This window comes from Passer montanus, unplaced genomic scaffold (genome assembly GCF_014805655.1).
Source record: "Passer montanus isolate IOZ18808 unplaced genomic scaffold, ASM1480565v1 scaffold109, whole genome shotgun sequence".
NCBI lineage: Eukaryota > Metazoa > Chordata > Aves > Passeriformes > Passeridae > Passer > Passer montanus.
The window spans coordinates 2,133,897-2,148,708 of record NW_024357502.1 but is presented as its reverse complement, the minus strand read 5'-3'; the positions used below and the strand labels follow the sequence as shown (position 1 = coordinate 2,148,708).

General features: G+C 62.2%; 1 protein-coding gene across 8 annotated transcripts; it reads left to right on the top strand.

Annotated features, from left to right (window-relative positions):
* Positions 1-1,038: 1,038 nt before the first annotated feature.
* LOC120509741 (protein O-GlcNAcase-like) lies at positions 1,039-14,158 on the top strand. 8 transcript variants are annotated; one of them, XM_039724862.1, is made up of 17 exons: positions 1,039-1,170; positions 2,888-2,939; positions 4,474-4,571; positions 5,922-6,052; positions 6,452-6,623; positions 6,857-6,955; positions 7,208-7,492; positions 7,576-7,686; positions 8,123-9,381; positions 9,457-9,631; positions 9,888-9,944; positions 10,814-10,899; positions 11,119-11,223; positions 12,382-12,473; positions 12,806-12,998; positions 13,070-13,241; positions 13,478-14,158. In XM_039724862.1, exons 1-17 carry the CDS (start codon positions 1,131-1,133, stop codon positions 13,612-13,614), a joined length of 3,264 nt encoding a protein of 1,087 aa, XP_039580796.1. In that variant the 5' UTR covers positions 1,039-1,130; the 3' UTR covers positions 13,615-14,158. The 8 variants fall into 8 exon arrangements, 7 of the variants coding, with proteins under 7 accessions (XP_039580796.1, XP_039580762.1, XP_039580770.1 ...); XM_039724828.1 differs by having other exon boundaries at positions 6,857-7,492; positions 8,123-8,715; positions 8,755-9,381; XM_039724836.1 differs by having other exon boundaries at positions 6,857-7,492; positions 8,123-8,739; positions 8,779-9,381.
* Positions 14,159-14,812: the final 654 nt, after the last annotated feature.

Here is a 14,812-nt window from a genome sequence, read left to right as displayed (position 1 = left end):
CAGCACATCTGCAGAGCACAGCCCGTGGGACAGACAAACCACGAGCCAGAGAGCGGCTCAGAGCGGGGGGCACAGAGCGAACAGCCACGGGCAGGCAGGTGAGACCTGCAGGGCACACGGCCAGCCCGGTGGCACCGACCTGGAGGGCATCGCACCCCGGGCCTGGCATCAGGGTGTGCCCGGGGCAGCTGCCAGCTCGGTGGTGAGCACAGGGAGATGATGACACTCCACCCCTCGGAGGCTGCGGGCTCCCGGGGAGCTTCAAGAAGTGTTGCACCGGGAGGACCCCCGCATTTGGGGACGTGGGGAACCGGGGGGGACTCCGGTGCCCGGGAGCGGCGGCGGCTGCGGCGCCGGGGGCTCCGGACTGCGGCTCAAGCATCGCCTCCCAGGGGCTCCGCACGGATTTTGGGACACCCCCCCCGGTTCCGCCCCGGCCCCACCCGCGGGGCCGCCCCCTGCGCTGCGGCGAGCGCGTCCCGGGGGGGGCGGGCGGTGGAGCCGCCCCTGCGCGGAGCTCTCCGCGCACCCTCCATCCCCTCCTGCGAGCGCTGCATCCCCTGGCAAATATTCCACCCCTCCGCGCATCCTTCCATCCCCTCCCGCGAGCGCTGCATCCCCCGGCAAACATCAAACATTCCATCCCCCTGCGCACCCTCCATCCTCTCCCGCACATCCTCATCCCTCCCCGCGCACCCTCCATCCCCCTGCGCGCCTTCTGTCCCCCCAGGCACTCCTTCAACCCCCGCTCTCTCTCCATCCATCCATCCATCCATCCATCCATCCATCCATCCATCCATCCCCCCAAGGACTCGTCCGTTCCTCCGCGTATTTCTCTGCGCATCCCCTCGCGCATCCCTCCGCGCACTCCTCCATCCCTCCGCGCACTCCTCCATCCCCCCTCTCACTCCTCCATCCCCCCTCTCACTCCTCCATCCCCCCTCTCACTCCTCCATCCCCCCTCTCACTCCTCCACCCCCCCTCTCACTCCTCCATCCCTCCGCTCACTCCTCCATCCCCCCTCTCACTCCTCCATCCCCCCTCTCACTCCTCCATCCCCCCTCTCACTCCTCCGCCCCCCGCGCCCCCCGCGCCTGTCCCGCTGCCGGCGGGGCCGCTCCTGCGCGGGGATGGCGGAGCGGCCGCGCTTCCTCTGCGGCGTGGTGGAAGGTGAGTCCCTCCGGGGCCGCGGCGGAGCCGGTCCCGACCCCGTTCCGATCCAGCCGAAGCGAAGCGGGGTCGGGGAGGGCCCCAGGCTGGGGGGGAGGCGGGAGCGGGGCCCTTGCACAGCCCCCCATCTCTGCCGGGGGGCTGCACCAGCACCTCTGGGATGCTCCCAGCGCTCCCCAGAGAGCCCTGCAGCCACCCCAGCAGAGCCAGGGGGGCACCGGGAGCCTCTGCTCGGCCTCCTGGGGTTCTTGGCTGCCCTGGACTCAGGGGCACTTCCCGACGTGCCCCCCCTGCCCGTGGGTCAGCTGCGCAGGACCCGTGGCCAGGGCTGGGCAGGGAGAGCTCTGTGCCTCTCCCTCCCCACATCCCCAGCTCCCCCTGGGGCCGAGCACGGCCTGGCAGAGTCCTCTGCCCCTCTGCTGGCAGCACGGTGCCCTGTGAGGGCACTGCCCTCTGCCTCACCTGACAGGGAGCAGGAGCACCACGCCAACAAATGCAAAACAAACAGGAAATGCAGGGGTGGAGGAGCTGACATGATTCAGCCCTGAATCACCGGTAGAGTAGAGCTGACCTGGGAAAGGGGACAGGGATGATGCTGGCAAATAAATCCAAACCAGGAGAGCCCTGCTGGCAGGGAGTGTGCAGGACTGAGTGGCCTCCTTGCTCACGTCAGCTCACAGCAACACGTGCTGTGGAAATGTCACTTGCAGGGGCCATGCAGGGACTCTGGGGACCTCGCTGGGATCTCAAAATAGCAAATTATTTACCACAGAAATAACTTTCTTTGGGTGAAATGTTTGCTGGGATTCTCAAGTGGCCGCAGATTTGGCCCCATGCACGGTGGGGCATTGATAGCAAGGTGACAATATATTATTTCAAAATATATGGAATAACCATGTAGGTGTTCAGGCAGGTAGAAAATCTGCCTGCAGAGAGAAGGCAGATGGAGAGTGGGTGTGCAAACCCCCTCACCATTGCCCAGGACTGCTGCTGGGGGCTGCAGGGTGGGCTCCTGCCTAAGTGAGCCAAGGGAAGGAGGGCAGATGAGCTCTGGGACACTCAGAAATGCAGGTGACACTGGCCTCATGGAGAGCTGGCCCTTTCTCCCAGCTTGGTGGAGTCAGGGCAGCCTGCCCCTCTGCACCACCCAGTTCTGGGAATGCTGTGAGTTCCCAGTATCTGCTTCCCTGGCCCTGACTGCAGTCAGGGAAATTGCAGTGATTGACTCAAAAGCTGCCCACAATGCAGAGAGAAAGCAGAAGATACCTTGATGGCCAATTGCCATCACTGCCCAAGACATAATGGATTTTCTGTGAGACTTCACGTTGCATCTGCCAGATCTTGAAGAGAATTGAAGTGGCTGAAGGTTTTCTTGCTAAATCTCAGGTCTGTGTGGGACTCTGACAGGTTCCCATTAACCTCCACTTTGAGGAGCTGTCAAATCTGCATTTCTCCAAAGCCATTCATCAGCCTGTCCCAGGGGAAGGGGTTTGTGTTCCTCTGGATATCCTTTCTCCCTGGCTTTGCAGACAGCTCTGCACCTCCCAGCTCTTCCTACATGCAGAAATATGAAGGGCTCTTCCCTGGAAGAGATCCCAAAGGCAGAATGGGTGCTGCATGCCTGGCAGTGCATCTCTGCCTTCAGGGATAACCCAGAGACTGTTCCGGGGCACTTTCCAACAAATGCATTTTGCCTTTTTTCCCCTCCCTTTTACAGGTTTCTATGGGAGACCATGGTCGATGGATCAGAGGAAACTCCTCTTCCAGTGGCAAGTACCCTGAATTTTCCTCTCTGAAGGTGCAGGGGGCAGCCAAGGGACCTCACGCCTGCAGTGTCCCCCTGTCCCAGCGCTCTCACCCTGCAGTGTCCCCCTGTCCCAGCGCTCTCACCCTGCAGTGTCCCCCTGTCCCAGCGCTCTCACGGCCCCCGAAGGATCCGCGCTTGGCCGGGCCGTGGGTGCGGCGGGACGGACGGACAGACGGACAGACGGGGGACCGGCAGGTGGTGCTGGGGCTCCGCACATCCCGCTGGAGTCCCGTCCCCGCTGCCACCAGCAGCAAGCCAGGACAGCAGGCAGGCAATTCCAGCCTGGCGGGGCTCGCCGAGCCGGGCTGATCCCGGTGGGACCGGAGGGCATCACTCCATCCTGAGCCAAGGATGTCCTGAGGCTGCCATCCCTGCCTGCTGTGACCCTGGGAGCCCCCGTGCATGTCTGTGTGTCACCCTGGACAAAAGGATGTGTCACTGGGACGGGAGGTGCAGCTCCAGCAGCTGCTGCCCATGCCTGGGCTGTCAGTGGGATGAGCTGCACTGACAGGACCTGCCACCAGTGACTGCCACCAGTGACTGCCACCACTGACCTGGGGCTCTGCAGGGCCTCCCGTGGGCAGTGCAGTGGTGACAGTGTGGGCAGTGACAAGTGTAATTAAGGACCAGAGTGCAGGGACAGAATTTACAGGGTTCACAGAATGACCAGGTTGGAAGAGACCTTCAAGATCATGGAGTTCAACCCAGCCCCAACACCCCAGCTAAACCCTGGCACCCAGTGCCACATCCAGGCTTTGTTAAACACACCCAGGGATGGTGACTCCAGCACCTCCCCAGGCAGAAAATTCCAGAAATTTATCACCCTTTTTACAAAAAAAATTCCTGATCTCCAACCTGTATTTCCCTTGGTGCAGCTGGAGGCTGTGTGCTCAAAAAATTCCTGATATCCAACCTGCATTTCCCTTGGTGCAGCTGGAGGCTGTGTGCTCTGGTTCTGTCAGTGCTGCTGGAGAAAGAGCCCAGCCCCAGCTGAGCACAGGCACCTTTCAGGGAGTTGTAGAGTGATAAAGTCACCTGTGAGTCTCCTTTTCTCCAGGCTGAACACCCCCAGCTCCCTGAGATACAGGTACAGAAAATGGAAGGAAAACAAGCTGGGATGTTTTAAAGTAGCTCAGGAATGAGCAGGTCTGGTGCTACACTGGGATGTGTTCTCATGAGGGCACATGAGGGTGCCACGTCCATCAGTGTTTTTCTTACCTGGAAAGAAACAAAATAAGGGACTTTTATCATTAGATAGCTGAAGTGCTTTAACTCTGTTTACCGTGGGGAAATGTAAAACATGGTCTGCTGAGGAGGAGAAATAAAACCAAATTAATACATCCGATGCCTTCCATAGAGAAGTGCCAAAAGAGGGAGGTGTCTGCCCTCCCAGGGGCACATCCTGCTGCTGTGTGACCCAAACCTCAGAGCCCAGCCCTGGCTGAGGTCTCTGACTCCGTGTGGAGCCTGGCTGACTCCCTGCTCTCCCTGCACAGGCTGCAGCACCGGGGGCTGAACTGCTACATGTATGCACCCAAGGATGAGCTGAAGCACCGGCTGCTCTGGAGAGAGCCCTACACAGAGCATGAGGCAGGTAGCGGCTCTGCTGGGCCCCTCGGGGGGCTGCAGGCATCCCAGGTCCCTGAGGGGAAAGCATGGGCTGTGTCCCAGCTATTTCCATCCTGCCAGGACCCTGCACAGTGCAGGGAAGCCCCCAGAGCTTGCCAAGGACAGGAAGATTCCCAGACCGTGCCCAGCATGTGGAATTGCCTAAGGGAGCACCCAGCCTCCCACGTGGGGCTCAGGCAGTGTGCTTGAGTATACCCAGGCCCACAGATCCTTGCCAAAAGTCCTCTGTGTCTTAAGAGAGTGGAAATGGTCTTCCTGGAGCCTGTCCCCTCCCAATGACCTCAGCTCCTTCCTTTCACAACCCTGGGGTTCACTCTCCCTCCACCCCTTGTCCTGCTCCATCCCCTGTTCCCTTCATCCCTTGTCCTGCTTGATCCTTTGTTTCCTTCCATCCCTTGTCCCCCTCCATCCCCTGTCCCCCTCCATCCCTTATCCTGCTCCATCCCCTGTCCCTCTCCATCCCTTGTACCCTCCACTCCTTGTCCTACTCCATTCCTCGATTCTGCTCCATCCTTTGTCTCCCTCCATCCCTTGTCCCTCCCTTGTCCTGCTCCATCCCTTATTCCCCTTCTTTCCTTGTCCTATTCCATCCTTTATTTCCCTTCAACCCTCGTCCCCCTCCACCCCTTATTCCCCTCCATCCCTTGTCCTATTCCATCCCTTGATTCTGCTCCATCCTTTGTCTCCCTTCATCCCTTGTCCAGCCCTTGTCCTGCTCCATCCCTTGTCCCTCTCCACCCCTTATTCCCCTAATTCCCCTACATTCCTTGTTCCATTCCATCCCTTGGTCCTATTCCATCTTTTTCCCCCCTCCATCCCTTATTCCTCTCCATCCCTCATCCCCCTCCATCCCTCGTCCCCCTCCATCCCTTATTCTTCTCCATCCCTTTTCCCCCTCCTTCCCTTATTTCCCTCCATTCCTTGTCCTATTCCATCCCTTGTCCTGCTTCATCCCTTATTCCTCTCCATCCCTTTTCCCCCTCCATTCCTTTTTCCCCTCTATCCCTTATTACCCTGAATCCCTTATCCCCTCCATCCCTTATCCCTCTCCATCCCTTATTCCTCTCCATTCCTTACTCTCCTCCATCCCTTGTCCTGCTCCATCCCTTGTCCTGCTCCATCCCTTGTCCTGCTCCATCCCTTATTCCCCTAAATCCCTTCTCTGCTTCCATTCCGCATCCCCCTCTATCCCTTTTCCCCCTCCATCCCTCGTCACCCTCCATCCCTCATCCCCCTCCGTCCCTCATCCCCCTCCATCCCTGTCCCACTCCCCGGTGCCTCCCAACTCTCACAGCCCCCTGTGCTCTGTCCCCAGCCCGCATGCGTTCTCTCATCGAGGCAGCCCAAGAGCAGGGGGTGGAGTTCATTTTCGCCGTTTCTGCTGGCCAGGACATGGTGTTTTCCAGCGCTGGGGATCGCCTCCTGCTGCAGCAAAAACTCAGGCAGGTACCGTGGGCCGTTCCTTCATCCCACTGCTGCCAGGCAAGGGGCACATGTGTTTATGTGTGCTCCCTGTGCTGCTTTGGGGGTGCTGCACAGAGGGTCTGGGTGCCCAGTGGCCAATGTGCTGTCCCTGTCACTGTGACAGGGAGCTGAGGGCTCCATGGGTGCCTGACCAGCGGCAGGAGAAGGACCAGCCAAGCCCAGAACAGCACTGAGGGCTGGCACAGGCTGGAGCAGAGCCCCGGGGAGGGCATGGTGGGGTCGCTCCGTGGGCAGCTGCTGCTCCCTTGGCACGGCCCGGGCAGGAATGCCCCGTGCTGTGCCGTGCCCAGATGCCCCTGCCCAGCCCCCTGGGGCTCTCTGGTGCCCGGGGGTCCCAGCAGCCCCTGTCTGTGCCCACAGGTGGCTGCCATGGGGTGCCGCTCCTTCGCGCTGCTCTTCGACGACATCGACCCCTGCATGTGCCAAGCTGACAGAGATGTCTTCCCCTCCCTGGCACAGGCTCAGGCCTCTGTGGCCAACGAGGTGTACCAGGAGCTGGGCCAACCCTCCACCTTCCTCTTCTGCCCTACAGGTACAGCCTGCAGCCCTGCAGCCCCAGCTGCCCAAAGCGGGGAGCCCCCTCAGCACTGGGGTGTCCCTGCTGAGAGCTGAGTGCCCTGGCAGCCCCCACAGCTCTGCCTGGGCTCCTCAGCCTCCCAGGGGAGCTGTGGCCACCTCAGGGCTGGACTAGCTAGTCCATGATCCCAGCAGCTGCTCCTGTCGTGGTCCCCAGCTCTCAGGGGATGCTCTGTGCTCTCTCCCCAGAGTATTGCAGCTCGCTGTGCTCTCCCAGCCCCAGCCAGTCCTGCTACCTGCAGACCATCGGGCAGGAGCTGCTCCCAGGGATCGCTGTCATCTGGACAGGTGAGCCAGGAGCAGCTCTGGGTCACACACACGTGCAGTGTCTGTGGCCACGGGCTGTCCTGGGAGAGCCACCAGCAAGTGACGCCGCTGTGGTGCCTCTCACTGGGGTGTGCAGCCCCAGCCAGGCAGGGGTGGGAGCTGGGGCTCTGCTCTCCTGCCTGGGACACTGCAACCTCATCTCCGTGTCCTTGTCCCTGCTGCGTGTCTGTGATGGACCCTGTGCCCCACGTGTGTCCCTGCCTGATGGCCCAGGCCCCAAGGTGGTGTCCCAGGAGCTCTCAGCAGAGCTGCTGCAGGAGGTGGAGGCTGTGCTGAGGCGCTGCCCCGTCATCTGGGACAACCTCTACGCCAACGACTACGACTGCAGACGTGTCTTCCTGGGCCCCTACATGGGCCGAGCTCCTGGCCTCATGTCCAGGCTCCAGGGGCTGCTCCTCAACCCCAACTGCGAGCTCCAGGCCAACTTCATCCCCATCCACACGCTGGGCACCTGGTTCCAGAGCGAGCTGGGCAGCTGTGCCCAGCCTGACCGTGCAGGTACCTGGCATCTCTGCCTGCCCTGCCCTGAGCTGGCCTGCACGGAGCCAGGGCTGCCTGGGCTGAGCTCTGCAGTTCCTCAGGAATGGGGGACAGCCAAGGTGCTCAGGATGGAAGCTACAGCCCCCAGGAAGCCTTGGAGCTGGCTCTGCGTGACTGGGTGGCTGAGATAAACCAGCAGGCCTTGCAGGCAGGTAAATGGATTTGCTGCAGCAGCATCCCTCGGTCCCTGGAGAGCTGGATCAGCTCTGCCAGGAGCTCGGTGGGTGGGGGGTGAGGGAGCCCCACCTTGCCCGTCTGGAGGGTCTGGGGCTGGTGTGGCAGCATGGGCGTGTGCCATGGTGGGCAGCTGTGGCTGTCCATCCTGCCAGGGCTGCAGCCTGGAGGGTTTCCTTGGCTGGCAGAACCAGAGCCTGGGCCAGCTCTGCAGGAAGAGGTCAGCCAGGGGTGAGCTTGGTGTTTTGCAATGTTTGCCTCTGCAAAGCCACAGCCTCACCAGCCCTGGGGGCCTGAACTGGAGCCCAGGGTCCTGGCAGCTCAGGGGTGGAGGTCCCTGGCACTGTCCTGCCCCGTGGGCAGTGGTTTCCATGCAGGTGCCAAAGGAGCTTCCCTCTTGTTCCTTTCTGGCAGGAGGAAGGAGCCCAGGACACCCCAGTGCCAGCCTCAAGGGAGGACCAAAGCTGCAGCCTGGCAGGGCAGGAGGACAGGAGGTCACTCCCCACCCTCAGCCCCACAGCTCTGCTCCTGGTGGGGCAGATCAGCACAGCCCTGAGCCCTGTGGGGTGGCACCAGAGCAGGGGTGCAGGGAGGTGACCTCAGAGCCTGAGGAGGACAGTGGGAACAGGACAGCCACGGGCCAGCAGCAGAGCCCTACAAGGGCTGGGGACCAGCTCGCCACAGGGAGCCGTGAGCCCCCCTCTGCTGTGCCCAGCGTGGCTGGCAGTGCCCAGTCTGCAGGAGTCCCAGTGGCCACCACGACCCTCCCCAGCCCAAGCCCCACCACGAGCTGCAGCAGTCAGAACATTTCCTTGCCCACCAGGGATGCCAGGGCAGGGGATGGCAGCCCTGTCGCACCTCCCAGCAGCACCCAGCCTGAGGCCATCAGGACTGACGTGCCCCAGACACCCCCAGGACCTGGGGCTGGTGCCAGCCCTGGTGCCATGGCACCAGTGACCCCAGAGGAGGCTGGGCCTGGTCCCATGGCACCGCTGCCCCCCAAGGAGGCCATAACCAGCTCCCCAGCACAGGTGACCCCAGAGGAGGCCACAACCAGCTCCCCAGCACAGGTGACCCCAGAGGAGCCCAGGACCAGCCCCATGGCACCAGTGACCCCAGAGGAGGCTGGGCCTGGCCCCAGGACCCCCAAAGATGGCAGGACCAGTCCCACAGCAAAGATGACCCCAGAAGAGCCCAGAACCAGCCCCATGGCACCTGTGACCCCAGAGCAGGCTGGGGCTGGCCCCATGACCCCAGAGGAGCCCAGGACCAGCCCCACATCCCAGGTGACCCCAGAGGAGCCCAGGACCAGCCCCACAGCCCAGGTGACCCCAGAGGAGCCCAGGACCAGCCCCACAGCCCAGGTGACCCCAGAGGAGCCCAGGACCAGCCTCACGGCACCGACGACCCCAGAAGAGGCTGAGTCCAACCCCATGGCACTGATGACCCCCAAGGAGGCCAGACCCATCCCCACAGCACCCCTGACCCCAGAGGAGGCCGTGTCCAGCCCTGCAGCTCCACTGAGCCTGGAGGAGGTGCGGATGCTGGTGGAGCTCTTCTACCTGCCCTACCACCACGGGGCCTTGGCCCAGGAGCTCCTGGAGCACTTTCGGTGGCTGCGAGCAAACAGCCTCAGCGTGGGGGTCCCGGCCACGGCGCCTGATGCCTGCGGGGTAAGGCAGCTCCTGGAAGGCGGCTGCGGTGGCTCGAGTGTCCCCGCAGGTGGCTGAGAGGCAGTGTGTCCCCAGGGCAGGCGGTGGCGGGGCCGGGCTCAGTCCTTCCAGCTGCTCTGCGCTCGGATGTGCCGCCTGCACAGCCGCCTGGTCAGCACGGCCAGCAGGGAGCTGCTCTACGACCTGCACCCCTACCTCTGGGACATCCGCAACATGCTGCTGGCCGCCAGTGCCTTCGTCCTGTGGCTGGGTACGTGGCTGATGCCAGCCCTGCCAGCCCTGCCAGCCCCCAGCACGCCCATCCAAACCCAGCCGTGTCACAGCGCCAGGACCCTGCAGCACTGGGGCACACCTGAGGCTCGCTCCCTTCCCCAAGGGGGAGGTGTCTGGGACCTGCCCCAGAGGTGTGGGGTTCTGGTAGTGCCAGGGTGCCTGCTGCAGCTCCCTCAGACACTTTTGCTGGTGCTCCCCCGTGTCCTGTGCTCACCACGTCGCCTCCTTTGCAGATGGTCACCTCCTGTGCGACCCGGACCCCAAGGGCACCTGGGGGAGCTGCTTTGGCTGTAAGTATGGGCACTGCCCTGCTCACCCTCCTGGCTGCTGCCCCCATCACCTCCAGCCCCACATCGCCACCTGTGGCATTCACATTCTCTGAACAGAGAGATAATTCTCTCTCTCACAGGTTTTTTTCTGGGAGAAGCACAGAGAGAAAACAATTCTTAGCTCTACTTGCTGCTTCTGTTGTTTTTGCATATGTGGAATGTGTTAGGAAAATTGTTTACCTGAAGGGATTTGGTAATTGGATTCTGTTAAGAATTGTTTTATCTTCTTCTCTCCGTGCTTCTCCAGGAAAAAACCTGTGAGAGAGAATTCTCTCTGTGTCTGTTCAGAGAATGTGAATGCCACAGCCATCAGGCTTTCCTTCCCCACACTCTGCCTGCAGGAATGGCCCTGGGAATGCTGCCAGGGTGGCAGCAGCTCTTCACCATATCCCACAGCCATTTCCAGGACATGGTTCCTCAGCCCTTTTATCCCAAAGACCCCTTAGCCTGTGTGGAAAAAGGATTCTGGAAGGAGTAACGCCCTGGGTGAGAGGTGGGGCTGTGTTTTGAATGCCTGTGCATCATTTTGCACAGTTTTCCTCTGCTTTAGAACCCCCTGGTTGCTCTGTGGGCCTTGTGCCCTCTTACAAACCCAGAACTGCTACCGGGTGATGTCTCCAAATTCAGTGTGAGAGGGAGCCGTGTGCCCTGAGCCCCTTCCTTAGGGAAATCAGCCTTCAGGGCACATTGTCACCATCCTGGGCTGCACAGCTGGGGAGCAGCTCCTTGGAGCTGTGACAGAGGCTGATGTCCCCCTGCCCAGCAGCTTTTTGTTCACCTCACGTGTGTCTGTGTTCACCTCACGTGTGTCTGTGTCCTACTGCTTCCAGGGTGCCAGAGCATCACTGCCCCCGTGCTGCTGGGCAGGGACGCCGAGCCCTGGGCGCGCCGTGGGGGCCTCTTTGGGGAGCTGCAGGTGAGAGCGTGTCCCCCCCTCGCCGTGGGGCTGAAGGAGCCTTTGGGAGGCCAGCACCCCAACCCTGCTGCTGAGCTGCTGCAAGCGTGGGAAGGCAGAGCTGTCCCATGCCCCTTCACCTCAGCTGCGGTTCCTGGGGTTTCAGGAGTCTCAGAGTCGTTCTCCTGCTGCCTCCAGGATGAGGTTTGGAGCCAGGGTGATGGACTGTATCTCTTCCAGGCACTGCTGCCCGTGGGGAACAGCTGTGACCTCTTCTACCATCCACCCCCGCTCTTCCCGTCCAGCCAGCTGTACCAGCTGCGCCCGCTGCTGCCCCTGGACAAGGTGGGAGCCGTGCCATGGAGGGGGGTCCTGCCACCCTTTGTGTGGCTTGTAAAACGATGAGTGACAGGTTCATCTGCTGCTGAGCCCAGGCTGAGCTCCCCGTGTGGGGTGACACAGGTGGGGAGGGTTCTTGTGCCCAGTTCTGCTCAGAGCCAGCTGCCTGGGGAAGCTTTTGGGGCTGTGGTCAACAGCGTGTCAGATCCTGGCCTGGAGAACGTGCTGTGGCCTCAGCAAATCCCCCTCTCTGTGACAGGGCAGAGCAGGAGAGGGAAGCCCCTCAGCCATGGGTAAACCAGCACCAGGGCAGGGGTGCCAGGTTGTGGATGATCTCCAGAGCAGCCCCAGTGCTGATCTCCAGCACTGGCTGTGAGCAGATGTCAGGAAAAATCCAGAACAGGGCAAGTGTGGATGGCAACTTCCTGCAGCAGCTCCGGGCACTGCCAGAGCCTGTGGGGATCCATCTCCAAATCCCTTCCTCAAACACTCACCCAGTTTCTGGGGTGATTCCCTGCTGGAGAGCAGCAGTTTCTGTCAGCTGTGACCTGCTTGGTGCCAGCTCTGCTTTGCCATCCCTTCATGGGATGGGGAGGGAAAAGGAGAATCTGGCAATGGAGGGACAAAATATTCAAGGTTTCCCCTGTACCTGCAGCGAGCACCCCTGTCCCTCACCCTGCTCCTCTCCAGCTCAAGGAAAGGCTTAACACCACAAATCCAGGCAGCACAGACACGAGTGCAGCTCGTCTGCTCAACCTGAACCTTGGCAACAACAATGCTGAGAGGAAGAGCCAGCTGAGCCCATCAGCCTGTTGCAGGAACGGGCACAGCAGGGCATGGTCCTGCCCCTGCTTTTGGGTGATCAGGGCAGCCTCCCCTTTCAGGAGCAATGTTTGCAGCAGCAAACTCAACTGTGACCAGGACATTTGGGGATGTCCTGCTGTGCTCAGGCTCTCTGGAGATCTCAGTTTCAGGGTTGTTTTGGTGCCATTCTGGCTGCTCTGAGTGTGCTCCAGCAGCTGCTCTCGGATGCCTGACCAGAATGGCAATTCCTGGTTTGAAGGCTGCCTGTGCTGTGGCCACGAGCCCGAGGCCAGCAGAAGGTGGTGGCTGGCACTGTGGCACCAGGTACAGCCAGGGCTGACACGGATCCGGCTCTTCCAGGGAGAGCTTTACCGCATGTGCCGGGAGAGCTTGGACTGTGATCCCAAAGTGGCAGAGATCCTCGTGGCCCACCCGGATCTCCTCGGTGACAGGTGAGATGTGGCCCCTCTGAGGCTCCCTCCTGGACACGGTGCAGGGCTGGGCAGTGAGGAGATGGCCTCTCTTGGCATCCCTGTGGAGATCCCAGTGGCCTCACTGGGAGGGACAGGGAGGGACATCCCCATGCTGATGTCCAGCAGCCACCGTTGTGGATGTCCAGCCTGGATGCTGGAGGCTGCAATGGCTCCCCTTGGCTGAGGGTCTCAAAGGGGTGGTCAGAGGGTGCTGGGTGTGCTGTCCAGCTGGAGGATGAAGAGGGAGGCTGCTCTGAGGTTTCCCAGGGGCTCCAGGCTCAGCTCAGCTGTGCCCCTGCTCTGCCTGGCAGGCTCCTGGGCAGCTTCCTCAGCCTGAGCCCCGAGTACACCTTTGTGCTGGAGGATGAGGATGGCCCCTGTGGCTACGCAGCCGGAGCGCTCCACGCCGAAGGCTTCCTGCAGCAGCGAGACAGCAGCTGGCTGCCAGCCATACGGCACAAGTACCCCCCAGAGCTGGGCACAGCGGGGCCAGCTCTGGGACAGGTGAGGGCACACCTGCAGCACAGGGACAGGCGAGGTGGAGGGGCATCCCTCATTGTGCTTGTCTCCCGCAGGATGCCCTGGAGGAAGCAGTGCTCTTCTTCCACTCAGAGCCGCTGGCAGTGCCCCAGCCCGTGCTGAGGCGCTTCCCCTCCCTGGTGCAGCTGGGCACAGCCCCCCGTGTGCTGGATGTGGGGGCCAGCCGCAGCCTGGCCCTCTGCCTGCTGAGCGCACTCAGAGCCAACGGTGAGCACGACCTCTGAGGGCTGCCCTTCATCCAAGGGCTCCTCACCCACCAGAGCCGGGAGCTGTCCCTTGCCAGCGCTCTCAGTGCCCTCCCCTTGCCCTGGGGACATGCGGGCCTGTGCCTCAGGGCATCACGCTGTGACAAAGGGGCAGGGGAGACACCGATCCCCTTATGGAGGGGGTCCCTGTCACTGTGCCCCCGGTACCAGTGCCCTGAGCTCTCGCCTCCCTTCCAGGCTCACGGGGAGTGTTCTGCCAGGTCAGCGACGCCGACCGGCAGCAGCTGAGCTTCTACAGCAAGCTGGGCTTTGTCGCCCTGCCCGTGGCCTGGGGCAGCTCTCCCGGCTCTCAGCTCCTGGGACGACTCCTCTGATGGGGCACGGGGAGGCTGTGCCCCAGGTTCCCAGGCCAGGCTGAACCCCCCATCCCACACAGCAAACGGGAGCAGAGGGGCACCTCCAGCAGGCCAGGTACACGTGAGAGGGGACAGGGGGTGAGCAGGATGTCACTGGGATGTGTGCAGGGCTGCCAGGTGCCTGGGTAGCACAGAGATATTTCTGCTCCTGACGGGATTTGGCCACCTCTGTGCCAGCCCAGCTGCTGCTGTTTGCGGGGTACCCTGCACTTTGCTGGGGAGCCGGGCCAGCAGAGCCTCAGGCCTGCAGCAGCTCGTGAGCAGGGTTTGGGTTTGTGACCCTGGGGCACAGCACGGTGCCTTAGTGCCACGGGAGTATCCCCACCACGCAGCCCAGCTCCCTCCATCCCCTATGTGGCCTGAACTGGGCACTCAGTGCCGGGGCTGGCTCTCGGCACTGAGGACCTGCTTGTCTGTATGGATTGATATGGGATGGGGTGAGGCAGCCTCTGTTTTTGTGCCTGGGGCCTGAGGGAAGCGCTGTCCTTGGCAATAAAGCATTTGCTGGGCTCTCACCGTGGCTCGTTTCTTGGGGGAAAGTGTTGGGGTGCCAGCACATCCCTCTCACACCCTCAAACACTCTCACACATCTCACACTGGCTGGTACAGTCGGTCTTGTGTCCCCTCAAACAAAGCAGCTCCCCACACATCCCAGCCTCCATGCTCACAGCCCCAGCCCTGTGGGGCTTTCCTGCAGGAGGGGATCCCCAGGCTCGGGGGGTCTGGGGGCTGCAGCCTGCCCAGCACAGCCAGGATGACCAAGGGGGGGATCTCATGGGGATCTCGGGGGGTCTGGGGGCTGCAGCCTGCCCAGCACAGCCAGGATGAGCAAGGGAGGGATCTCGGGGGGTCTGGGGGCTGCAGCCTGCCCAGCACAGCCAGGATGACCGAGGGAGGGCTCTGTCCATCCCTGCCACTGCAGCCTGTGGAAAAAGGCACCCAGGGCGAACCACTCCTGCCTGTTTCCCTCTCCCGCCCTTCGGAGCCGGCTGCCCGCGGGTGAGGCGAGGGCTGGGTGGGGTCGGGACGGCCGAAACCCCGTGAGGGGGGGCTCGGCTGGCGGCTCCCCGCGGCCCCAGGAGCGGCCGGGCCTCTCCCTCCCGGGGGTCCGGGGCCGGCCCTGGAGCCGAGCCGGGCCGGGCCGGGCCGGGCCGGG

Excerpts from the sequence above, each read along its gene's own strand:
- LOC120509741 (XM_039724819.1), top strand. The coding sequence starts at position 1,131 with ATGGCGGAGCGGCCGCGCTTCCTCTGCGGCGTGGTGGAAG. Across the intron at positions 2,940-4,473 it reads AGGAAACTCCTCTTCCAGTG|GCTGCAGCACCGGGGGCTGA; the intron begins GCAAGTACCCTG and ends CTCCCTGCACAG. Across the intron at positions 6,624-6,856 it reads CTTCCTCTTCTGCCCTACAG|AGTATTGCAGCTCGCTGTGC; the intron begins GTACAGCCTGCA and ends CTCTCTCCCCAG.